The following is a 25,655-nucleotide window of genomic DNA, read 5'->3' as shown; positions in this document are numbered from 1 at the left end:
TTTCCTCTCCCTGCAAGCAAGTGGCCCCTGAGGAGCAGTTTCCAAATCCCATCTCCCTCCCACGAGGTTGTGGGTCAAAACTGCTCTACTCTGGGGGTCTTCCTCCCTGCCCTCCAGGACGGACCCTACGTGGAACTCTGCAAATGGTGCCATGTCAGCTCTCTGGTCCCTGAGGGGACTTCAGAGCAGGGCAGGGCTCCTGCTGCAAGTGCCGAGGAGGGGAGAGGTGGGCAGGGCCTGGGCCCTGGAGCCCCCACCTCGTGGGGGGGGGGGTCACCCAGTGACCACCATATGCCCATGTACATGGAGGCGGTGGCATGGCAGTGACAATCGCAAGGGCAGGACCCTCAGGCGCCAGTGGCCCGCCGGCCCACTGCACGCAGCTTTCCTTGACCTCTGCGCCACGTTGTTCAGTATGCTTATCATGTGTACCATCCTGACCAACTGCGTGTTCATGGCCCAGCACGACCCTCCACCCTGGACCAAGTACGTCGAGTGAGTATCTTCAGGGCCTCTGTGGCTGGCCTCTCCCTCCCTCCCTTTCCGTCCCATACCATGGCCCCGAAAGTCACCCCAGAAGTCACCGGCAGGACTCACCCACCTGGAGGGTCCTTGGCTTGGCCCCTTCCCTCTCTGGCCACTCTTGGCCCCACCGGCTCCTTACCTTGAGCGATGTCCTCAAGGGAGGAAGCTCTCCAGGTTGGCCAAGTGGGAGATTCCTTCCTGACCCACCCTAAAGAGCACTGAGCTGGCTGAGGAAGGCTCTGACTTACCGAGCACTTAGTGTCTGCCGGGCGCTGCCGTGGAATAGTAAACCACATCTCCTCTGACCCTCCGGGCGGCACCATAGGATGGGGACAACCACTGTCCCCCTTTGGGGGACAACCACTGTCCCCCTTTGAGGGACAGGAAGCTGGAAATTGGAGGCATATCTTGTCCAGTAGGGCATGGTCCAGGGGTGTCCCCACTTCACTACTCCCTCTGCTGCCTCCTGGGACCATTTGCTCAATTTCAGAAAACAGCTTCCAGTCCATCCTTCTCAAATGAGAGTATGGTACCCTTAAGTTTCAAACAGACCCGATAGCCCCTTGGGGCGCTTGGTGCCTGTTTTCAGGGAACTGGCGGAATGTCAGGGACAGCCTCTCTTACCAAAGTGGCTTGCCTTGTGGGTCTCTGCGTTCGCCCAGGACTGCGGGGATGAAGGAAGCAGCTCAGGGTCCCGGCATCTAGGCATCACGATTCTTCACCCCACCCAGCCTCAGGCATTAGAACCTCAGCCCCCTTCCCCAGTGCACTGGAGACAGCTGTACCCACCCACCTGTAGGTAGTTGAGAATACACCATGCTCTTGTCACTAGTTGCTGAGGAACCACCAGCAAGGATGAGGGAGTGACATGATCTGAGCATCCTTACAGGGTAGACCCAGTGACCACCATATGCCCATGTACATGGCCCCCAGGGCTGGAGTGAGGAGAGAAGTCGAGGGTCTTCTTACACCAAGACAAGAGGGAACATGGAAAGGTCAGAGGGGCACATGGTGGGCGCTCAGCAATGCTGAGTCATCATGTTATGGCATCGACTTACAGCAAAGATGCTGTAATTAGTCCCACATTTGGACCAAGCCTCCAGCTAGGCCAGGGGGGATGGCCAAGGGTCTGGCCTGAGGGCTACTTAAGAGCAGAGCTATCTAGGGCTCAGGCACGCACATGAGGAACCTGGCCAACCTGGCCTGCGGGCTGCAGCCTCCCTGAAAAGCCCTGCGGGTCTCTCTTCCCAGGTACACCTTCACTGCCATTTACACCTTTGAGTCTCTTGTCAAGATTCTGGCCCGGGGCTTCTGCCTGCATGCTTTCACCTTCCTCCGGGACCCGTGGAACTGGCTAGACTTCAGTGTGATCGTCATGGCGTGAGTACCTTGCTCTCTGCGCCGTACTGTGTCTCGCCAGGCCGCAGTCAGGGACGTGGGCGTCCTCCCTGGCCCTGCGCCACCAGGCCTTCTCACCCCCTCACTGCGGGCTGCATATGGCTGGGGAGCAGCCGCCTCACTGCTATGGCAAGAGGAAGACAGGATGGAGGCCCCCAGCCCCTCCTGGTGGGCCATGGCAGTCAAGCCCGCTCGCTCAGCGGTGGCCCAGTGCAGCCCTGGGCTCAGAATCCATTAAGATTCTGGCATAGCATCCTCTACCCCTTCCACGGTGGGAAACCAGTGTTACAGCCCCAGATCTCTGGAGCACTGTGATCAATGACCTAGATTCTAAGGTGATTAAGAATGAGTCAGCAGGAAAGACAAGGAGCCTGGAGAAGTGACTGGGCATCCCCAGGAGCCCACGCCGGGCACACCAGCACCTCTGCTCTCTCCACTCACGCACTCCATATTTTGGCACATTCTAAGGCACCTGGTCACTGGCATGATCCAGTGAGGTATCCTGGATGGAGAGCCCTTGTCCCCATTTTACAGATGACAAAACAGATGCCAAAGACCCACAAGGAGCCTGCCAGAGAGTGAATGGGAATATCCCCGGCCTGCTGCCATGCAGTGTCCTTGTCTGGAAAGAGATCCTCGCTGAGACTGGGTTGAGGCATTCCCCTCGGGATGTGTCCACAACAGAAGCTGCGTTCTGGAGGCAACGACTGATCAGGGTGGGCCTCCCGAGTGGGAGCTGTGGCCTGGGCTCAGCCATCAAACCCTTTCTGGAAGCCTGATGTGTGTGCGGGCCTGGGCACCACACCCTGGCAGGGAGCGGAGCTGGTGGGCCCAGTACTTTGCCCAGTATCCTTCCCTGACTCATGGAAGGATAGTGCTGGCCTCGGTGGTGTTGGAGGTTCAGTTCAGCGCCTGCTTTGTAGGATTCTCGGATTCACTAAATGTACCTATTCATGCCGGACAAGGTCTGCCTCACCCAGGACATGAGCAGCCCTGGCTATGAGCTCAGCCATGCTGTGGGGAAGAGAGGGGAGAGCGGGCAGCCAGACCCTGCTGATGGGGTGCTTTCCGGTGAGAGGGAGAGTCCACTGGTTAGAAAATGCATCAGGACATCTGCTTCTCGGTACTCTGCTTGTGAGCTGACACCAACCCACCGCCTTACAGGCGGGAAAACTGAGGCTCCGAGAGACACTGCCACTTGCCCAAAGCCGTTGTAGACTTAGGCCTGGGCAGAGCCAAGTGAGCAAGGGAGAGTGTAGCCAGAGAGAAGGCAGGGTGGTGGGGGACAGCCCTATGGCCTTGAGGGCCATGAAGAGAGCCATCAGGGGTTGAAAGGCAGGGAGTGATGAGACCTGAGCTATGTATCATAAGTTTGCCCAGCAGCTGAGGGGCTATTTTCCTAGCCAGGAGAGAGATGGTGGTAGGGACTGGGGTTTAAGTAGAGAAGCTGAGGGACATGGTCAGATTCTGAATGTACTTTAAGGGTAGGGCTGACGGGAGACCCCAAGGTGGGTTTGGCTTAAGCAGTTGGGTGAACAGAGTTCCCGTTTGTTAACATGGAGGCTGACAGGAGGAGCTGGCCGAGGGAGGAAGGGACTTGAGCAACTAGATTGGAATGCATTAAGTCTGAAAGCATCCAGGGTGAGATGTGGAATAGGCAACTGGATATTCCAATCTGGAATTCAGGAAAGAGGTCCGAGGTAGGGATATATATTTAGAAACCATCAGGGTGCAGATGAGACTGGCAGCCAGGAGACCAGATGAATGAATCATCTAGAGTGAGCGTGGCCAGAGAAGGGATGGCGCCTGGGGACTGTACCTCGGATGCTCCAACATCTCGAGGTCGGAGAAGAAGGGGTGAGCCGAGAAGTCTGGAGGGCACCGCTATGGAAGGTGGAGAAAAGCCTGGACTGGGGACTGGTTGAGTGTGGCTACCCTTGAAAGATGCCCTGAAAAGGCTGAAGAAATCCAAGGCATAGACCATGGCAGTCCGAGACGTGACACCGCCTATGACCTTGATGCCACTGAGATGACCGTGACCCCGCTGATTGCCTTGACCCGACATGGGGGTACAGACACCTAATTAGACAGGGCTCAAGAGACTGGGGCAAGTATAGACATGCACTTTGTGGGGTTAGCTGTAAACAGGACTGAAACAAGGATGCCGGGCGTGGGGAAGACGGCAGAGCACCACTAGAGGGGTCTTTGTAAAGGAGATGCGGTGCAGGGGAGAGGAAGGCCTGATGGTGGAGGAGGGTGAGTTGCAGGAGCAAAGCCCTTGAGCTGGCCTGAGGGCCAGGAATCTAGGGCCCACATGGAACTCTGGCCGTCAGAGCAGGGAAGGCAGAATTTCAGGTGGGTTGGGAGAGTCGGTGATGAAAGAAGAGAATTTCTGTTCTGATCACTCGTATTTTCTTCATGGTAAGAAGTGGGTTCATCAGCTGAGAACACGGAGTAGGGAAGCTCCTACTCTTGAGGAGAGAAGGAAACCTCTCCACACAGAGGAAGGACATTGCACTGACTTTGGAAGGGGGCAGGAGTGTTACGCCAGGCCCAGGCTCTGGAGTGCCTACAGGAGGGGAGAAGTGCTCTTTGAGCCACTGGGGGGCCTGGTGTCACAGGAAGGGGGCTGTGGCAGAACAGGACACAGCATCTGCCTGTGTCTTTCCTACTTCCCATCCTGGAGCCCGAGCAGGACTGTGTCCACCGCAGGGATGCTCCCAGACCCTGGGTCCCTTACCTAACTGTAGGTCTTTGGAAGATGATCTGAATGACCTCAGGCCCTTAGTGAGTCCTGCTGTCTTATCCCATGAGAGAGTCTCTGTCTCAGTCCCCATGGGAATCCACAGGGAACTTCTTCTTCCGCTTGGAATCACAAAGCAGGTGTGCTTTCCTCACCAAGGCCTGCCTGCCTGCCTTTGCTCTGGACCAGAACCAGGTGTGACAAAGCAGAACAGAGCCTTAGAGGCCAGCAGACCATTTCCAAGTTCCTGAGCATCTCCGGGAAACGGCACTTGCTTCCCCTGGGGCGCAGGGACCCACTGGAATGTCAGGGATCTGCTGTGTGCTGGACTGGCCTGGCAGCTCTGATTTGAGGTGTCCCTGCCTTCGGAGAACAGTGGTGCCCTCGTAGTGCAGTGAAATGCATCCTCCTATGGTCAAATGACTCCTTAAGGTGTTGGGGCGGGGGCTTCTAAAATAATTGAGGGAGCCTTGGGTGGCAGAAGTGGTTGATTCAATGAAACTCCCCCTCCCCCATTTTACAGATGGGGAACTGAGGCTCCGAGAGAGCCTGCCTCTTGCCCAAATTTGTGCAATGAATCAGCAGCCCTGCTGAAACTAAAACAGGTCCCCTTGCTCAAGAGGCACGCCAGGTCTAAGGTTCCCACCTGATCCCCCCTCCCACTCAACATAGAGACTGTAGGAGGGTCTGGGTTGCCAGGAGGCCTGCCAGGCAACCCTCCAGCCAGAGTTCTTCCCAGGGCCCCTCCCTAGCTGGGCATTACCTGCCCATTAGCACAGCCTCCCACCTCTTGGGGTTGTTATGGAAACTGAACCTGGAGGGGAAAGGAGGGAGGGCAGAGAGGAGAGGGTGGGCTGTACCTCTATGCCCAGCAGCCTGGGAGGCTCCGGCTGCATTGAATAGGAGGGCTGCACAGGAAGATGGGGGTGGAGGAGGAGGGGGTCTGCCCTTCCTCCAGATTCCTCTGGCTTCCAGAAGGGCTTCCCCTGCCCTGGGGCTGGTGTGCAGAAGTACAATGGCCTGGAGGAACGTTTTGCCAGCCTCACAGGGGCAGAGCTCTCTCTACCCCCAACCCAGCCAGTCCCAAACCTGGCCCTTTGCCAAATACAGGGTCTCTCCGGCCACACATCCTGGAGCCCCAGGAGAGGCCTCACTGGGGTGTCTAGGGCCCCCATGTGGGAAGCAGCCAGGCCAAAGACTCCGAATCAGCTAAAAGGGCAGGAGCCTCCATGTCACAGACACGCCATGGTCACGGACACGCCAACCCTTCACCCAGCCCTGTATCTTACCTTTGAGACTTCCTTCTCCTCAACATTGCTCTCCCACATGTGTCCTGACTTCATGGGTGACCACCAGCCCTGCTCCTGTTCTCAGCCACTCAGCTGGCCTTGCAAGCCTGTTAGGAGCACACACCCTGGGATCTTGGCTCCTCTGTGCTCAGTACTAGCTGCTGAGGAGGCGGACCATGAATGGAGGGCAAGCCTGAGGATGTAGGAAGGCGAGTTCTGCCCTGGGACAGGCAGAGACAGGCAGAGTCCAAGCTTCAGACAGGCAGGGCTTCCCTGGAGATGCGAGGGGACAGACAGGGTCTGCAAGGGACAAGAAGGGAAAAGCAAGGACCGTTGGTTCCCTCTGATGTGCACAGTGCTCTACTCACTCCCTGGGACCAGAAGAGACACTCTTGGAACCAGTGTCCTGAGTAGAAAGACTGCTGTCCCAGGCCACACTTACTGGTCCATCAGCAGGAAATGGGGCCCAGGGACACTGCAGGCTGGACCCATGGCTTTGTGTCTCATGGCAACATGAGCAACGTTCGGAGATAAACCTGAAAGTCTTGTGGCAACCCCATATCCAGATGGAAAGTAAAGCCTGAAAGAAGAATGTGGGACAGAGGTTTGAGAATCTGAGTCATCACAGAGGATGGAATAACCGACAAAAGCAGAGAGGGAGCTTGAACCAAATTAATAGTTGTATATGGGCCAGAATAAGGGAGGTGACATCTACTCCCCATCGGAAGTTTACAAGCTGAAGTGAGTCCAGGGGAAGGAACGGAAGCCACACCACAAAAAGGATCTGGTGTAGCCAGAAGAAAAGCTCTGAGAATGTGTCTGCTGACTTCTCATCTCTGCAGGTGTGTGGTGAGTAAGGAGGGAGCAGGCATGGTCCACAGGGCCCCATGAGGAGACACAGAGGAATCTGGTGTCAACCCAGTCAGAGAGCTGGACAAGGTAGGACCGGGCTGACTCCAGGATACTGAGTCCCTTGACATAGCCTACCAAGTCCTTCCCTGCAAATACCCACAGCTTGAAAGCAGATTCAGAAACTCTACGCGGAATGGAAGGTCCTGGAGGTCCAGACTGACTAGCAGTGAGTGCCCCCAGTGCACACTTGGCACTTGTCCAGCTTCATCGGTCTGCAATCCTGGGTCTGATGTCACTCAGATACCAGGTCCAACACACTTGGTTAAAAACCAGACATCCTGAGTCCACTGTCCTTTATTAAACATCAGACGCCTTCGCTTAAATGTCATGTACCCTGGATGTGAAATCTTTGGTTAAATATCACCAGTCACTTGCCACTGTCCCAATGGTCCTGGTCACACACTGTCCACCCAGCTCTTAGACATCCTGGTCATGTGGCCCATCCACACACACCCTCACACTTGCTTGGGCAGCTCCCTTCTCCCCAGGGACCAACTCCTTCCTCCCGTGCCTGTGAAGACTACAGATGGGTGACTGTCCCAGTTGTAGGTTGGAACGTCTCGACCACTTACTCTGCCAAGGGTCGCTTGAACCCAAGCAGACCTAGAGGGCTGCTCACTCTTGAGGTCCCTCCTCCTGTGAAGAACTAGGACCATCCTTGGAGGTCTCCGGAGGTCTTAGAATGAGACTGAGTTGGGGGACTCAGCCTTCAGAGACCTTACTACACCTGTGTGAGGCTCTCAACCAGATACTGGGGCAACCAGGCACGAGTTGATCACAGATGACAGAAGATGCAGAGCAAAGCTGGGACCAGAATGCCCCTTGGCTCCTCTGCCACCCGGCCATCAGGAGCACCTCACTGAGAGAGTCGCCTCCCGTGTGGGGGCTTCCTGTGTGGACATCCTTAGGTCATCTCACCGAGGGCCCGATGTCAGGAAGGTAGAGAGGAAGAAGAGAGCCGGAGGGAGCCCTGGGCTGTCGGCAGCCCTCCCTGTGGGAGGGGGAGAGGGACTGGGCGGGTCGGGGAGGGCAGGCTGAGGTGCTGCCTTGTAATTCCCAATAACTGTGGTTTAATTCTGCAGGTATGTATCAGAAAATATAAAACTAGGCAATTTGTCGGCTCTTCGAACTTTCAGAGTCCTGAGAGCTCTAAAAACTATTTCAGTTATCCCAGGTAAGATGCCCAGATTTGCCTCTCAGATCTCAGCTACAAGTGACTCTCTCTCTGTCTCCCCTCACCCCTTCCCCCATCGTGTGTCTTCTACTGGCGTGTTGTCACTGTCTCGTGTGTGACTTTCCCTTGTTACAGATACACAACTGAATTTGTGGACCTGGGCAATGTCTCAGCTTTACGTACCTTCCGAGTCCTCCGGGCCCTGAAAACTATATCAGTCATTTCAGGTGAAAAATCAGGTTAAACGCCAAGGCCGGAGGGACACGCTCAGGCCTTCCCAGCCAGCTGGGCCCAAGGCGGCCCTTGGGAAGGCACCTCCAAAGGTGCCTGTCACCAGAATACGTTTCCCAGAGCTCGGCTGTGGGGGCTGTCGGCGGACATGGCTATCCCCTCAAAGCCTCACGAGGGGCTTCGGGCTGTCCTCCCCATCAAAGCCCACCCTCACAGATGCTGGGGGGCACACAGCTCCCACGGCATGTCCTGGATTGAACCCCAATTCTTCCCAAGATGGTGAAGTCCTTCCCAAACTGAACTCAGGGCTTTGAAGAGCTGAAAGCTTATATGTGAATTGCTTTGGCCAGAAGCATCACGCTCTGATAAGGAAACCAAAGAACTGAGTTTGAGGGAAACCACAGGCCCACGGGGCGGAGGGCCCAGTCCCTGCATTGGGCCCCCTGTGGTGACAAGGGCACAGCTGCCGCCACAGCCCCATTTTGTAAAACAGTGTACTCTGCGGACAGGCGTCATCGGGCCTTGGCGTCTACCAGCCCTCGCTGCATGGCGCGGTGGAGGTGTAGTGGACCGTGCATGGTAGCCTCGGGAAGCAATTCTCCTTGACAGATGTTGGCAATTGCACCCGGGAAATCCAAGCTCGGGCAGCCTCTCTAGAAAACCAGCCTACCCCAGCCATCCAGGAACGCTCTCAAAAGGCTTATGATTTCACAGCCCACAGAGCAGTGCCCCGAGGTTCCTTCCAGAGCCTTTTCTGAATGCAGCCACACTCAGAACCGGAAAAGGCCCTTCTTTGAAGAAGGCAGCTGGAGACAGGTTGTATATACCACCGATTTGGGGAGGTGTCAGAGCCGAGGGAAGATTTAAATGAAGCTGATGGCTGCATCCACTCCTGATGTGGAAAGCCGTGGGCCCTGCTCTGGAGGAGTTCAGTCTCTCCCCTGATGGGGTTATTATCTTAGAAGAGGACCCCCATCCACTTATGCTGTGTTCAAACCGAGCCTCAGAACGTTCCTCCTAGCCTCTGAACCCCGTAGGATGTGCTCCCTGCCAGTGCCCCAGACCCCTCCTAAGAGTGAGTAGCAAGTGGGACAGTCTGCCTCCAGTGCACACAGTCACCTCCTTTGAGACAGGTTTTGTCATTGGCCTGGATGCACACAGACATGCTTAGAAGCTCTCAAGGTCTATCCTCTAAGGTCCCAGGGACAACCTCACATCATCTGCTCACAAGATTAGAGAAGCACACTGACCACAGCAGTTGAGAAAAGGCAAGTTTCAGTCTGTTTTATAAGAAAGGCTAGCAAAGGAAAATATTTCTTGGAGTGAAGGAGGAAGCCTGCCAGCCTCAACCCAGGCCTTCTTCAAAGCTGCCAGCAACCCAGTGAGGAAGCAGACAGCAGACCCTGAAAGTGGTCGTTAGAAAAATGTTGTGGTCAGCATTATGGAAGTCTCCCCAGAGGAAGTGTCCCTTGACCTGGGGCTTAAAGAGCCTTGGCCTTCTCCAGACCTCGGTCTTCTCTCCCACAAAATGGGAAGGAAATCAGAATGGTTGCTTCCCAAGGGCTCTTCACCCAGCCTGTTAGAATTTCAGTGGCTGGAGTGTTTCCCAGTTGATGCCCAGGAGCCTTCCCTTCTTGGGTCTTTCCTGAAAAAATCCTGTTACTTCATTGGACTCATTCTTGCCAGAAGTGAGCTCTCTCATCAGTATGAGAAATGTTTAAAGAACTGGATCTGTGCTCACCAACTGATTGTCCCTGTGGACACGATGTCCACAGGCCAGGAAGGGCTTCACAGGGGCCTAGAACTGGATGCTAGTTGAGGCAGAGCTGGCCGCCCACCACCTCTTGCCCTGTGCTCCCTGCCGCATACAGTACGGGCCAGGTCTCCAGGCCCGGTGAGCAGAACCAGAGTGTGCTCACTGATGGGGTCCTCGAACCTCTGCTAGAGATGGGGTATGCCGAGCTACAGAATAAGGATCCTACCGCCACCACCTCTCCAGGCCCAGACCCCTGCAGGGTTCACACCTGCCCAGGGCAGTTACCAACATCTGCCAGGACAATTTCTACCGAGTACACTGAGTGCCTCTGAGCTGTGGGCAGGCAGCAGTGCTGGGGCACAGTGGGAGGACTTCCTCCCCAATCCCGTGGTTGCCCATTGCTGCCTCCCTGTCTCGAGGTCATGGGCACAGCAGCTGTGGGCACGGCCACCACAGGTGCTCCTAACACATTAACCAGCTGAATGATGGATGGATGGATGGATGGATGGAGCTTAATCTGAGATCTGGCCGCTTGGTTGGGGGGTGGGGCGTGGGGGCAGGAGGCAGGCCTCTGCTGCTGGCAGAGAAGCCCTCTTCCTCCCAATGCTCTGCTCAGACTTGTCATAGGACAATAGCTCAGTGTCAGACCAAAGGCGTCTACACGTGCTTTTCTATCACTTCGCTGTGTGGTGCTGGCTTCTGCAGGGAGCTGGGCCATGCAACTAACACACCATGGCCTTGGCTTTTGGGAATGGGTTGGAAGGGGATGGGTCCCAGACAGACAGGGCAGGGGAGGAAAATGCAAAACAGGTCAACCCCTTCCCTGCCTTTGAAGCTTTTCCAAAAGGAGGCCCCTAGCCAGAGCAGTCGCTTTAGAACATTACCCACCATACCCTTGCCAGACCTCCTGATTTCCACCCCCACTGTCCTCCAAGAACACACCACATTCCTCTACCAGGAATGGCTTGTCTCTCCCTGTTTCAAGGATCAAGGGAGATTCCATTGCCTGAGAATGGGCCTGGAACTCAGTGTCCTTCCCACAGATTACATTTAAAGGTCTACCTTGGGACCAGCCAGACGGGGACAGGCTTTGAGCATTTTCTTCCTCAGGAAAACAGTATTTCCCATTTCCTATGTGATTAGTGGAGAGCAAAGAGGCCTGGGCCCTTCTGACTGCCCCTGGGAGAATCAGGACGCAATCTCAGTGATAGAGGAAATGGGGGCTTTGGTCTGGAAAACCTGAGAGAGGCCTCCTTCACCTGCCCCCACCTCACGATTGCCCACCTCTCCCAACACCCCCTCAGGACCGGCCCCCACCCAGTGGAGCAGGGAGCACGGGGCCTGTGGTTACCCCCCTGCTCATTCTTGCCTTCCCCAGGTCTGAAGACCATCGTGGGGGCCCTGATCCAGTCTGTGAAGAAGCTGGCCGATGTGATGGTCCTCACAGTCTTCTGCCTCAGTGTCTTCGCTCTCATCGGCCTGCAGCTCTTCATGGGCAACCTGAGGCACAAGTGTGTCCGCAACTTCACGACGCTCAACGACACCAATGGCTCTGTGGAGGCTGATGGCCTAGTCTGGGAGTCACTGGACCTCTACCTCAACAACCCAGGTGCAGGCTCACTCTGTGGCCTGGGCAGGGCTTTATAAGGCCACACGGGCCTCACTAGAGGTCAGACCTCCTCCCAGTGGCCATTCAAGCCCTATCTGAGCCCCTGGAGACCCAGAGGTTTGCTCAGGGATTCCAGCCCCTACCCTTTGGAGCTCTAAGAGAGGACAGAAGGGGAGCAGACTTTGGGCCTGCCCTCAAGAGTTCTGAGGCTAGATGGCTGGACACTTGAGGAGAAGGAAGGATGGAGTTAGCTGGAGAGGCAGACGAGGGATGGCAGCTGCCGTGGCTAGAGGCGGGGATGGACGCTAGAGAATCAGGCATGGGGAGAAGACCAGCTTACCTGCCTGGGAAGGAGTGCTGGCGGGCATGGGACATGGCGCTGGGGTAATCTGTGAGGCTGCAGAGAGCAGGTCCCACCTGTGGGGCACGGGATGGTGCATTCAGCTTCTGTGTTCCCTGCCAGAATGTTAATCCCATGCACATGCCCCCCAGAACCCCAAGAGAGAGTCAGAGCAAGCTCAGTGATTGTACAAATCACATGAGCTGCTCCTGTCATTTCACTGATATGTGGTTTTCTGCTTTCCAGGCTGATGGCCAGCACCTCTCTTAAGTAATGCCATCAGTCTGATTCAAAGGTAGATAGTGGTGTAAGGCCAGATTCCAGGCCAGGGACATTCTGAAGTTAGGGCTTCTTCCCTACAACAGTAGTCCACGCTGGAAAAAGAAACAGACCACAACTCATGGATTCCATTTGCTTATGGTTCAACTGTGGCCAAAGAGCAGTGGTTCCAGAACTTCCGCATGTACCTGGAATGTACCACATGTCACCTGGAGGGCTCCAGAAAGCACTGCTGGGCTGCACCACCCGGGTTCCTGAGTCAGTAGCTCTGGGGCAGCATTCGGGAAGTTACTTTTCTCAGCAGGTCCCCATTGATTTCCTGCTGCCACTGGGCTAGGGACCACAGTTTGAGAACTGTTGCCTTAAACTAAGGCCAGTAGTGGTGGGTGATGACCAGAGGGTAAGGGACAGGACTGGGTGCTCCATCTGTCACCGAGTCCAGCCCCAGCCCTGTCTGAGCAGGCCACAGTATCACCACGGTGACCATAGTTTGTACCTCTTGCAAGAAGAAGTGGACCCTGACAGAGCTGGGCAGTAGCCTGCCAAGACCATGCTAGGACTCAGTAGCCAAGATGCCTAGACCCTTGCCTCCCGGTTCAGAGCCTCTCTTGGCCCTGGGTGTCCTCCTGAGTGGCTCAGGGCAGGGTACAGAAGCTCCCTGTGGGGACTTCCTGAGTCTTGTGGGAGCTGGGGGGATGCTGGCAGCTGAATGTCTGAGGGGGAGCAGAAGGCAGGCCGGGGAAGCAGCTGGAATTGCATCAGGCCTGGCCAGGCAGTGGGTAGGGGTCAGGACAGGGGCAGAGAAGAGACCACCAGTGGCATCTCTGCCTCCCCAGAGGCCTGGGCACAGCGCGGAAACTCCGGGAGTCTGGGCCACACATGTCCTTCACCATCGGTTGTTCCTCTTTCAGGAAATTACTTGCTGAAGAATGGCACCTCTGACGTGTTACTGTGTGGGAACAGCTCTGATGCCGGGTATGTGGCACCCGCCCCCCAGGGCCACCTCACCCAGCAAGGGTGAGGTGAGGTGAGGGCGGCAGGCGAGGGCCCCCGCTCCTCGGTGCTTTCTCAGCTGACTGTGCTTTCGGTTTATGCCCTTGACCGCAGGCCTTCCCCTGCCTCTGTTCCCTGCTGGGGCCTGGCATCTTGTCACCCCACGCCCACCACAGGGGGGGCTCAGATCTGCAGGGAGGGGGACAGAGCCCAGGGCCTCCTGCCAGCCCAATCCTGGCTTTTTTTCCCTCATGGAAGCCCCCCAGGGCTGCCCCCTTCCACTCCAGTCTTCTCTCCTTCCCTATGCATCTGTCCTCTGGGTCAGGAGTAAGTGTGGCTTTCCCCAGCAGCCTAAATTCTCCTCAGGGCCAGCAGAGCTCACACCTGCAGCCTTAGTGGGGTGCCCAGAGATGCCCCGTAATCACGGGCAGCTCCCAGGGCTCTGTACAGATGGGGTCTGAATCAGTGTGACCGTGACACTGTTTGGGGAAGGGCGGGACCCTCCCTCCCCAGACCCCAGGTGAGTCTGGGGAGGGAGGGGCTCTGTGGGGCTGCAGTCCCACATATCTCGGTAGGAAGTTTCAGCCCTTCTTGTAGCTGAAGAGATTGTCTGGAGGGTCTTAGGACATGAGCAAGGCACAGAGGCTGTTTCCTCCCGCTTGCCAAGTCCCCTTCCCCAAACCTTCTGTCTCTCACACTCGTGAGTCCAGCCCAGTGGTCCATCTTTGGGAGAGAGGCTGTCCCATCTGGCTCTGTGAAACATCAGTCTGCCTCACTCCGCCTGTGTGCACCGTTGTGCAAATGGGCACATTCTCCAGACATGGCCAGGCCCCGGCCCATCCACCCCCGCATCATCCTTCAAGCCCGTGGCCTGGCATTTGCCCTGGTCTCCATGCTCTTCAGCTCTGTACTGTTCCCCCAAGCCTCACCGTCCTATCTGCACCACATACCAGCTCTGTGTTCATCTCCCCGTGGGGTAAACAGCCAGAGGAAAAGACCATGAGCCAGGCCCTTGGCACTTCCTCCGTGAGGGAAGAGGTCATTCACATAAGCCGCAGGGATGGGTATCGTGTGGGCAGAAGGGAGATGGATTAAGGCCAAGATGAATACAGATGGGTAGAGAAAAGATGGAAATGGTGTCCCAAGGGGGAGGCACGGCAGGAAAAGTCATGGCAGCAGGACAAGCAGTGTGGGACTAATTTCGTGGAACTCAGCCCAGGCATGTGCTGGGCTGCCCAGGGATAAGAGTCAGGCCCAGGGGGCATCTTGGTGGGGGGTGGGGCTCTCACAGCATGGAACAGAGTCTGTGTGTCTGACTACAGGACATGTCCTGAGGGTTACCGGTGCCTAAAGGCAGGGGACAACCCTGACCATGGTTACACCAGCTTTGACTCCTTCGCCTGGGCGTTCCTTGCACTCTTCCGCCTAATGACTCAGGACTGCTGGGAGCGCCTCTACCAACAGGTACATGGGTGCCCGGGCAGCAGAAACACCAGGAACAGGCTGGGGACCCACATCAGGGACCAGGATGCACAGGTGATTAGCCAGAAGTGGCCCCAGCAGCTTCTCCACTGGCAAGAGCTGGGGGAGACTAAAGGAGAAAGAGACAGGGACCTTGTGTTTAAGGGATGGGACACAGCAAAGAAACTTTGCTGGTAAACAAGTATTCATCCCTCTTTGTGGGACACTGTGCTCTGGGAGTGCAACATTTCACCCTATGTGATGGCATAGTCCCCTCTATGCATGCAACATTTCTTCTATTGATTGGAACACTCTGCCTCCCTCTGTGGGTGTGACACTATCCCCTGTGTGTAGGTCCTTCTGCTCTATAGGTTAGGACACTTACCTCTAGAGATAGGATATGCTCTACTCCCTCCCCAGGCTGTGGCCATTTGAACCCTTGGCACAGGCAGACTGAACAACTTGAAATTCCATGACCATGACCTAGAAGGGGTCCCAGTGAAAATAACCTTTATCGCCTTACTCCCCCAGACCCTGAGGTCTGCAGGGAAGATCTACATGATCTTCTTCATGCTTGTCATCTTCCTGGGCTCCTTCTACCTGGTGAACCTGATCCTGGCTGTGGTTGCCATGGCCTACGAGGAGCAAAACCAAGCCACCATCGCTGAGACCGAGGAGAAAGAAAAGCGCTTCCAGGAGGCCATGGAGATGCTCAAGAAAGAGCATGAGGTGGGTGAGCACCAGCCAAGGAGCCTCTAAGCCAAGCCCTTTCCTAACTGTGGGTGCCTATAAACCTGCTGGGCAAAACTGGTGCTTATAAACCTGGTGCATGCTGGGTAAAGCTGGTGCCTGCTGGGTAAAGCTGATACCTGTAAACGTGGCATCTGCTAGATAAAAGGCAGGTCCTGCTGGATAAAGCCAGTGCTTATAACCCTGCTGCCTACAGGGCAGAGCTGGTACCTGTAAGCATAGTGTGTGCTGGGTAAAGTTGGTGTCTGCGAGTGTGATGCATGCTGGGTAAAGCTGGTGTCTGTGGATGTGAGGCATGCTGGGTAAAGCTGGTACCTCTTTAAGTATGGCATCTGCTAGATGAAAGGCAGTTCCTGCTGGAAGCTGGCATCCGCTGGGTGAAGATATTTCATGTGACGATGGTGTCTTCCAGGTAAAAATTTGGTACCTGGGTAAAGACAGTGCCTGTTCATGAGGTGCCTGATAGGTGAAAATGGTCCACACTGGGTACAGGTGGGCACTGTGAGTGTGAGGCCTGCTGAGGGAAGGGTTCCCTCTGACCATGGTGTCTTCTGAGAGAAAATGGTGCCCTCTGGGTAGAGGTGGTAGCTCCTGCTAAAGGAGCCTAGTGCATGCTGAATAAAAGAGAACCACCTGTCCATGCACTGAGTTTATCCTAGTCAAGGGATGCCTTCTGGTAGCTTGATGAGGAAGGTCAAGTTTGGAGGCCTGAGCCAGCTCAGAAAGTAAGCATGGCAGCACTGGTTACCCATAGCCCCACACACAGGTGCTGCAGGCTAACTACTGAGCCAGCTGTTAGACATCCACTTTCTTCTCACTGCCCCAGGCCACCACCCTCAGCACCAGTCTGGGCCAGCGGAAGCTTCTAGAAGATCTCCTGCCCTCCAGTTCTATCACTTCCTCTGCTTATCAACTCTCCCCCTTCAACTGTCCTTCACACTTCCCTCTTCCAAGAGCTACCCACCTCAGCCACTTATTTCCTCTTCCCTGGACTTTGATTTTTGTCAGAATATTCTGGGTCTGTTTGAGCTCATGTCTCCATGATACCCTTGTCGGCAGTTAAGTGTGCAAGTCTACTTCCTGATGGGGAAAGTGAGATACTGAGAGATGTCTGGCCTGCCGTAGCCTGAGGCTGCACAGAGTCTCAATGACCAAAGTCATCCCTCTTCCACCTTTTCCAGGCCCTCACCATCAGGGGTGTGGACACCGTGTCCCGCAGCTCCTTGGAGATGTCCCCTTTAGCCCCAGTAAGCACCCATGAGAGAAGAAGCAAGAGGAGAAAAAGACTGTCTTCAGGGACAGAGGAGTGTGGGGATGACAGGTTCCCCAAGTCCGACTCAGAAGATGGTCCCAAAGCAATGGTAATCCCCAGCGGTGGCTCTGGCCCTTTCCGGGGGGGGAGGTTGGCATCAAAAGCCCATTATGTTGGACCCCTGGTGCCATCAGCGGCCCCCATGGTTGCTCCTCAGGGAAAGTCTCCTTAAACCCACTCCAGACCATTCCTGTTTTCCATGACCGTTCTTGGAGTGGAGGAGGTCTAGGCAGAGAGACGAGCTAGGTTTGGGCGTTGTGAAGTCCCCAGCACTGGGACTGGGGTTGGGACTGGGGGACACCTTGTGGTGTGGATTGGGTGCCCAAGGACATGGCCATATGAGTCAGGTGCATGGCTGATGGCCCCCAGTCCTGCTCAGGCCAGACCTGTTTGTACCACCAAGAGCTTTCCTGCCTCCTTCTCCCTCTGCCCAGCCATAGGCACATCTTCAGGCACAGGCAAGCTTGAGTCTCAAAGCCCAAGAGGCACAAACTTTAAGGGAGCAGAAGTCCTAGATGAGGCAGGATTGTCTCTACCCCCTCCTCTGAACACAGCTTAACTCAGCAATTCCCCCACACACACCCCGCCGCCAACCCCAGTTCCTGAGTGGCCAACAAAAGCCCTCAATGCTTGGGGCACCTGGGTGGCTCAGTCAGTTAAGCATCTGACTCTTGATCACAGCTCAGGTCTAGATCTCAGACTCATGAGTTCAAGCCCTACTGGGCATGGAGCCTACTTCAAAAAAACAAAAAACAAAAAACCCAACTCTTATTGCTGTGAGAGAACTTCTCAGTCTCGGTCTCAAAGAACACCACAGGGGAGAGGCTGCGAGCACGTGAAGAGCTGGCTTGGTCATGTGCCTTCTCCCTGTGCCCCCAGAATCGTCTGAGCAGCGCACATGGCCTCAGCAGGACATCCATGAAGCCGCGCTCCAGCCGCGGGAGCATTTTCACCTTTCGCAGGCGAGACCTGGGCTCAGAGACAGATTTTGCAGATGATGAAAACAGTACAGCGGGGGACAGCGAGAGCCACCGCACGTCACTGCTGGTGCCCTGGCCTCTGCGCCGGCCTAGTGCCCAGGGACAGCTCAGTCCGGGGACTTCGGCTCTCAGTCACGCCCTCAATGGTAAAAGGAACAGCACGGTGGACTGCAACGGGGTGGTCTCCTTGCTGGGGGCAGGTGACCCTGAGGCTACCTCCCCAGGGAGCCACCTCCTCCGCCCTGTGATCCTGGATCCCCCCCCAGACACGGTGAGCCAGCCCCACAATGCAGCCCCAGGCCAGATCTGGTCTCTGAAACTGGTCACCAGTGACAGGTCCAAAATTCTCACCTAATATTTACTGAGCACCTATTGTATGCCGGGCTCTGGGGGTGAAGAGCGGAAAAAAAAAAAAAAAAAGGCCAAAAAAATTCTCTGCCCTCGTAGAACTTTCTTGATAATGGAGGCAGATGGGCAAACATCAAAGAAGAAAAATAGGTATATATATCTATACAGTGTATAATGTTGATAAACAGGGAAGAGAGTTAAATATTTAGCAACTGGTAAGGCCCAGGCACTGAGATGCCACCGTGGCACAGAACTGGTATCCTGAAGGCTCTGTGTGTGCCAGGGGTTAGCCCGTGGAGTTACTGGATCTTGAACAATGCGGAGGCTTCTAGGAAAGAGGCCAGAATGGCCAGGGGATACTTACGGCATTCTGGACAACAGTTATTTATCAAGCCTAAATATTTCAGTACTTTGCAAAATGGTAAACATTAGCACAAGTAATGAGTGCTGTGGGAGGGCACGAGTAAGGGTGGGGGAGCAGGAACCCTTACCCATTAGGAAGCATTTAAACAAAGACCTAAAGGAGGCAAGGGTGGGAGCCCAGGCTGCTTTCTGAAACTGGGCGTAGGGGGTGATACAGCACCCAGATTCTAGACACAAGCTGGGTTTGAATTCCAGCTCATAGTTTACCAGCTGGATGGCCGTAGGCAAGTTGCTTTCTTTCTCTGTGTGTCTGTCATCTGTAAAATGAATTAAAAACACCCATCTCAGATTGCTATCTCCTATGGGTACAGCAATCAGGACATCATGAGTATGTTGATGCTGTGATAATGTTATAATTATACACCATCATTGGATCATCTGAGGGAAGCATGTTCCAGGCCTCAAGAGCACCCAGTGCAAAGGCACTGAGGCCGTGAGAGTGCCCAGCCTATTGAAGGAAATTCCATGAGGTCAGAATGGCTGGAACCCACGGAACAAAGGCGAAAGCTGTTGGAGTTATCATCAAAAAGGCAGCAGAGCGACAGGGCAGAGCATGAAAGGCCAGCCAGAGCTCAGATCAGTCAGTCAGCCCTGGAGTGTCCTTGCTGACCCCTGCCCCCAACACAGTGCCCAGAGCAGCCCACCCAGGGAAAGGGCACATGTGTGGTTTATACCCAAGGCCTGCAGGAGACAGAGGAGAAGAGACTTCCTGAGGAAGCTAGAATAAGACAGGGAGCCTTGGTTGGGAAGGTGGGGCTGAAGAGAGAGGGCTCACAGCCAAATGGGCTGTTTTGCTCCAGCTCAGACGGACTCTGGCTGCGGGACTTGGCACAGGTTAATGAATCGCTCTGTGCCTCAGTTTCTTCATTGGTTAAGTGGAAATGAAATTAATATCCACGTCAACAGTTTGTGGTGAGGACTAAAAGGGTTAAGACCTGTCTGGTGATTAGACTGGTACTTGCCTCATGTTCAAGTCATTGCTGTTATTATCTGTTACCCTTTATTACTGAGGAGGAAGGAGTAAAGACTCCTGGGCAGTCACAGTCCTCTAGAGCATGGAGTCAGAGAGAGGGTCCTGAGAGAGCACTGGAGGCAGACCACCCCTTCCAGGTGCGCCTGGAGGGCCCTGGCAGTCACCTGGAGGGTGGGACTTCTGGCCTGGCCTTTCAGGAACACTGAATCCCAGTGGCCTAGGCCCTCCTGCAGGTCTCAGCGCATGTGTGGAATCAGGTCAGCAGCCCAGAACACTAATAGAATTTCCTAATCTCATTAGGGAGAAAATCATCTCATTGTGCTGCACATGTCAGAAGGAATCCAAGTTCAAACACTTCATTACCGGACACTCTGACTTCACCCTTTCTCACTTCTGCAGGGCCCATTTGTAACCTCAAAGGGATTAGCGGACGAAGGGGCTTATTTGCAAAGTTAAAGGAATTATCAGACCAAGACGGAAACATTGTAAAGTTAAAGAGATTAGGGGGTTGTAGGCCAGGGGGAATGCCTTCTCTGCCTCCACCGGGTCCCCAGTGAGGCCTGTCTGCCCAGTTCTAAAACTGAAGACAGAGCATTGTGTGGGACACATAGTGGGCACTCAACCAAGATAAGAGGGGGGGAAGAAGGGCCAGCCCACCAGACAGCTCATGTTTAATTTATCCCAGTCAAGGGGGTAGAGGGTGAAACTTTCCTTTGTCTACAGGAGAGCATGTGGCCCAGAAGGCCAGATAGGGGTGGGGAGCAACAGTCTTCTCCCTCCCCCCCACCCCGTACCCTCATCTAGCTAGTTAGAGGCAGGGCTAGAGCTTAATCTAAGCCTTCTGATTCTCAAGTAATTATCCATGCAGCCAACATTTGTCCAATGCCAGCCTGCCACATTGAATTGGAGGCTGCAGGGATATTGTGAACAGAACAGATGAGCGCCAACATCGTGGAGTTTACTTTGTAGTCAGGAAGACAGATGGCAAACCGGTCAGCGTTTCCAGGTTAGCAGTAAGGGTCATGGGACAGACAGTTGCTGGGGGTGGGGGGTTGGGGATGGCTCTTAGAATCCTCGGGAAGTCCTTCCTGAGGAGGTGACATTAAAATTGGCAGGCAAATGATTTGAGAGAGCCAGCTACAAAGATGTGGAAGAACCATGTTGAAGGCAGAGGGAACAGCAAGTACGAAAGCCCTGAAGGAGAGGAGGCTTGGCGTGTTGGAGGCATGAGAGAGCCAGGCAGAGTCAGGTGTGATGGAAACAGCTAGGAGGGATACAGAAACACTTTTGGTGAGTTAGGATTTGGACTCTACAGTGCCTCGTAGGTAATAAAAGGTTTGAATTTACTCTGAGTTAGATGGAAAGCATGGGGAGAGGGGAGGCACGGATTATAGTGGCCTGATTTCCTTTTTAAGGGAATCCCTTTCTGCTGTGTCGGGAAAATGGAAGAGATGATAGCATGCACTAGTGCAGTGTAACAGCTAGCTCCTGCTCCATAATGCTGTGTAACGAACCACGCCCAAAGTCAGTGGCTAAACATAAGCCTTTATTCTCACACTGACTTACCTGCCACTTACCTGTGTTTTGGCTGGTCTAGGTCGGGCTTGGCTGGGCAGCTCTGCTTCTGGCTGCACATTGGCTTGGCTCCTCACCATGGGTCAGGCTGAGGGCTGCTCTAAATGCCTCAGTGCTGAGGTTCAGGTCAAACGTGTGGCAGCTACCTGGGGAAACTGTTTTCATAAATGATTACTGGAGCCAAAGCCAGTGTGTCATTAGTGAGACAGGGAAGGGTGCTTCCCCACAGTGGGAGAGCAATGAGGAAATATTTACTAAATAATAACTCAGACTATCACCGTCGAGGAGGAGGTAGAATGCTTGAATACTTCCATGACCAGAAGCTCACTCCCTCACTAGGCACATTTCAGGGCAGTCCCACCAATGGCAAAAATTGACTTTAACTGGAGTGCAGATCAATTTGGTGACCACCCCAAGTCCTGACTCTGCCTCCCTGGGTAACCTAGGCCCCTCTTCCTTCTGACCTACAGAGATCATAGGGCCTCACACTTGCACACTGAACAGCCCCATGCCTTCCGCAGCCCCAGCTCAGGCTCTTGCACTGTGGTCATAGAGGGCCACGCTGATGGGAAGGCTTCATGCCCCGCCCTTCCCCCTGTACTGGGAGGCAGGGCTCTGAGTAAGCCTAGAGAGTTCCTGCCACCACCTCCTTCTATCAGACACACCACATCTGTCCGCAGATCTGGCTCTTTTGCTTACAGAAATGATGCCAGCACAAGGACAACGAATCCCACAGTGCAGAAGCGTATGAGCACAGGAAGACTTCTCCCTCTCCTTTGCTCCTCCACCCCGCCACAATCCCATTACCCAGATATCCTCACCTTGACAGTTCCGTGTGTATCTTTCAGGGCTTCTGCTTGTTTTTTCATCAAACTGTTTGTCTCAGAGGTGCTCCCATGGGAACACACATGGGACTGCCTCCTCTCTTTGTGTCTGTATCAGGGTCCAGAGTCAGACTGTATCCATAATTGATTTTAATATTCTTTCTATTGATTGGTTTTGTTTTTACGGGAGGAAGAACAATGCTGCAATGAACATCATTGCATATATATTTTGGGTGCACGTGTATAGTTATTTATGAAGTTAGATGGCTAGATGAGGAATTGCCAAGCCAATTTAAAATTTTCTTGGTAGGTAGAGCCAAACTGCCTCCACAGCTGCTCCCACCAGCTATGTCTAAGCATTGTGCTTTATGCTTCTATTAATGTCACCTCAGAGCAGGGTTTTGTTTTGTTTTTGTTTTGTTTTTTCCCTTTACGTTTCTTTATGCTCTTGACTCCAGAGAGCTTGTGGTCAATTAAGACTCCCAGACTGTTTTTGCATGTACTAATGTACAATGACAGCATCTGGTTAATAGAACTTGGTACATGTAGTTTCCTGTCCACACTCAAGAATTACCACTGATGAGAGACAGTGAAGAAAGGAGGATGGAGATGATGATTGGCAAGAGAGATGGGGGAAGTTATGAACAGGGAAGGAGTTGGGAGCAGAGAAACCCAGCATCTGTGTCCCATTAAGACCCCCATCCTGTCTCCCCATGACCCCCCCACCCCAATCCTGAGTCCGGGACCACTGTTCCAGGCCCAGCAGCTGCCCCAGGTTCAGGAGGACCCCCCCTTCCCGGGCTGATGCATATCTCCTGGTTGCTCCCAGACCACCCCGTCGGAGGAGCCGGGCCGGCTCCAGATGCTGAACCGCCAGGCTCCGTGCATGGATGGCTTCGAGGAGCCGGGAGAGCGGCAGCGGGCCCTCAGCGCAGTCAGTGTCCTCACCAGCGCCCTGGAAGGTCAGCTTCCCCTGATGTCATCCAAATGCTCCCACTCCTGCCCCCTCCCACTTAACCTGACCTGAGCCAAGCATCCCCCAGCTTCTAGGTTTGCCTCAGACATACCCACAGTGGGCCCAGACTTTCCAGTCTCTGTTGCCTGTTCATCCTCCCGAGCCATGTCTGTGTTTCTTCCAAACATTCCCACAGCTGTCCTGGACTGTCCTGGGTGCTTCCCAGTCTCACCCTGTCCTTTCCCAAGCATCCTCATGCCTTCCCGAAACAATTCTGGCCCAGGCATGCCAGCCCTAGCCTATTCCCACCCATTCCATGCCCACCCCAGGCTATTCCAGCTGGGATAGGAAGCTATCCCAGCTGGAATAGCCTATGCCCTATTGTAGCAGGCACCCCACATCTGTCCCAGCCAGTACCCCCCAGGAAGCCCCCAGGCATTCCAGTCTGAACTTGGCACCACCACCCCCATCTTGTTTCCTCTTGTCCCATATGTGTTCACATCTTCTCTGGCCTGTTCCAGGCACCTGCCATCTGTCCTAACATGTCCTAGATGCCAACGTCTGTTCTTCTTGTTTTGGGTGTCCTTAGATCCAAACTTGCCTGTCTCAGATGTTGTCTTGTCCTTTTCAGCTTGTCCTCCCCAGGTGTCCCCATGTCTGTGTGAGACTGTTGTCTCAAGAGAGCCCCTATCGGGGCGCCTGGGTGGCTCAGTGGGTTAAGCCGCTGCCTTCGGCTCAGGTTATGATCTCAGGGTCCTGGGATTGAGTCCCGCATTGGGCTCTCTGCTCAGTGGGGAGTCTGCTTCCTCCTCTCTCTCTCTGCCTGCCTCTCTGCCTACTTGTGATCTCTCTCTGTCAAATAAATAAAATCTTTAAAAAAAAAAAAAAAAGAGAGCCCCTATCTGTCATAATCTGTCTTGCCCGAGTTGTCCTCACATCCATCCTGACCTCCTGCCCCTGTGGCCCTCCCCTATCCTATTTCCAGAGTAAGGGGCCAGGTCATAAGCCACATTTTCCCTTAGCCTTCCCTGTCCCTTTCACGGTCCCCCTGTCACGAAGGAGCCCTGCCATCTCCCCAGCTAAGTCATACATCTTTTCTGGGATACCAAATTATCTGTGAGTCAATCCACAAAAATCAAACCAGCTCATTGGCTGCCCCTGCCCCTAGAGCTGGAAGAGTCTCACCGCAAGTGTCCACCATGCTGGCATCGCTTTGCCCAGCGCTACCTGATCTGGGAGTGCTGCCCACTGTGGCTGTCCATCAAGCAGAAAGTGAAGTTCATGGTCATGGACCCATTCGCTGACCTCACCATCACCATGTGCATCGTGCTTAACACACTCTTCATGGCTCTGGAGCACTACAACATGACAACCGAATTCGAGGAGATGCTGCAGGTTGGAAACCTGGTAAGGGCTGCCAGCAGTTCACTCTCAGATGGGCATCCTGGTGTGAGGAACTCTCGGCTAGCTGGCACAGCCTTCATGGGTAGTGATGGGGGGTGATGCAGAGCACGAAAGGATCTTCTGAAGGTGGGAGTCACCGTGGAAGAATCTTGGAACAGGAAGGGTCAGGATCAGGTTTTAAGGAGATGAGAGCTATAGCTGGGAGTGAGTTGGGGATAAAGATGCCCCAGGGCTGGAAAACAAAAGTGAGTTGAGGGTAAACTTGAAATGTGCAGGGATGTGAGATATGGCAATTAGTACTGGGAGAGGAGAGTGTATGCAATAAGAGGCAGTTCTCTCAGGGGAAGGATGGATGGACGAGAGAGGATGGATGGATGGACGGATAGTTGGGTGTAGTTGAGCCAATCAGGCAAAGCCAGATTTGAATTCTGAGTCAGCTCTTACTAACTATGTAACCTCAAGCAAATTAGTTACTCTCAGTCATTGGCACAATAAGTATTTGTTTAATTTAATAAATGTAAAATTAGTATGACAATTGCAAACTCATAGGAAGCTAATGAGAATTGAATAAGATAATGTGTATAATGGGCTTGGCTCAGAGTTTGATAAACAGTAAGCACTCAAGATAAATGATAGCTGTGGTCTGTGGCTATCATCACTGTTGCTGTTATTAAAGAGGCTGCCCCTGGAAGTCAGAACGTCTGGGTTCTGATTCTGATTTTTTTTTCCTTGAGATCAAATCAGGTCCTACCTCTTTATTCTAAAGATGGGAAACTGAGGCTCAAGAAGTGACATAGTGGTGACAGAGCTGGGCATGTGACTACTGTCTCCTGAGTCTAAGAGACAGGGCCCCACTGGCTCTGCCCAGTTAAACACAGACAGCCATTCTCTAGGGGATCCCGGGTCAAGCCTGGCAGAGAGCCTGGTGGCTTCTGAAAGGAGCTTCCGGCACCATCACTGAGGTTGGGTGGAAGAGAAGTCTATTGCTAAGAGAAGCAGAAGTCCAAGCTTCCTCTTACTGCAGAGCCAGCCCTATCTTGGTCCCTATGGCGCAGGTGACCCCCCCCAGGCAGGCAGGTCTCCTATGCTGCAGAGTGTGAGGATTTTTTTCCTTTATTACTTTCCATATCTAGACCTCTAGATCGTTTTCTTGGGGTCTTCAATTCTTCAATTCTTTTTCACAAATCAGAGTCCATTTTGCTATAAATCTACTTTCTTTCCTTCTATATGCAAACAGAATGGAAAGCTCTATTACAGTCTACAGGTGTCTCATGGCGCAATTGTGCCAGCCTTGTGTGGGCTGGTCCTCAGGTGGCGGCTATGTAGGTTTGCAGTTAAATGTGGTTTTATAGGAATGTGACCATTGGGTGGCATTGAGCGCAAGTCAAGGTGATAAAGATC

The 25,655-nt window shown here is 54.0% G+C and overlaps 1 protein-coding gene across 5 annotated transcripts in view; it reads left to right on the top strand.

Annotated features, from left to right (window-relative positions):
* Positions 1–25,655, top strand: part of SCN5A (sodium voltage-gated channel alpha subunit 5) — a 94,829-nt gene that overhangs the window by 25,272 nt on the left and 43,902 nt on the right. For 3 of the 5 annotated variants that reach the window (XR_006609302.1, XM_004759336.3, XM_045089146.1), the window contains exons 4-14: positions 406–495; positions 1,777–1,905; positions 8,177–8,268; positions 11,407–11,637; positions 13,168–13,231; positions 14,572–14,713; positions 15,242–15,439; positions 16,642–16,821; positions 17,652–18,023; positions 22,725–22,857; positions 24,019–24,257. Coding sequence is in view for 4 of the 5 variants with exons in the window: in XM_004759336.3 (XP_004759393.1) it covers positions 406–495; positions 1,777–1,905; positions 8,177–8,268; positions 11,407–11,637; positions 13,168–13,231; positions 14,572–14,713; positions 15,242–15,439; positions 16,642–16,821; positions 17,652–18,023; positions 22,725–22,857; positions 24,019–24,257 (1,870 nt within the window). In the remaining variant the exon portion in view is untranslated. Of the gene's footprint in view, positions 1–405; positions 496–1,776; positions 1,906–7,949; positions 8,042–8,176; positions 8,269–11,406; positions 11,638–13,167; positions 13,232–14,571; positions 14,714–15,241; positions 15,440–16,641; positions 16,822–17,651; positions 18,024–22,724; positions 22,858–24,018; positions 24,258–25,655 lie in introns of all 5 variants that reach the window. The other 2 variants (XM_045089147.1, XM_045089145.1) reach the window with 1 other exon arrangement.

Source organism: Mustela putorius, unplaced genomic scaffold (genome assembly GCF_011764305.1).
Source record: "Mustela putorius furo isolate JIRA1106 unplaced genomic scaffold, ASM1176430v1.1 tig00003834_pilon_pilon_pilon, whole genome shotgun sequence".
Classification (NCBI taxonomy): Eukaryota; Metazoa; Chordata; class Mammalia; order Carnivora; family Mustelidae; genus Mustela; species Mustela putorius.
This window is presented reverse-complemented; position numbering and strand designations above follow the sequence as displayed.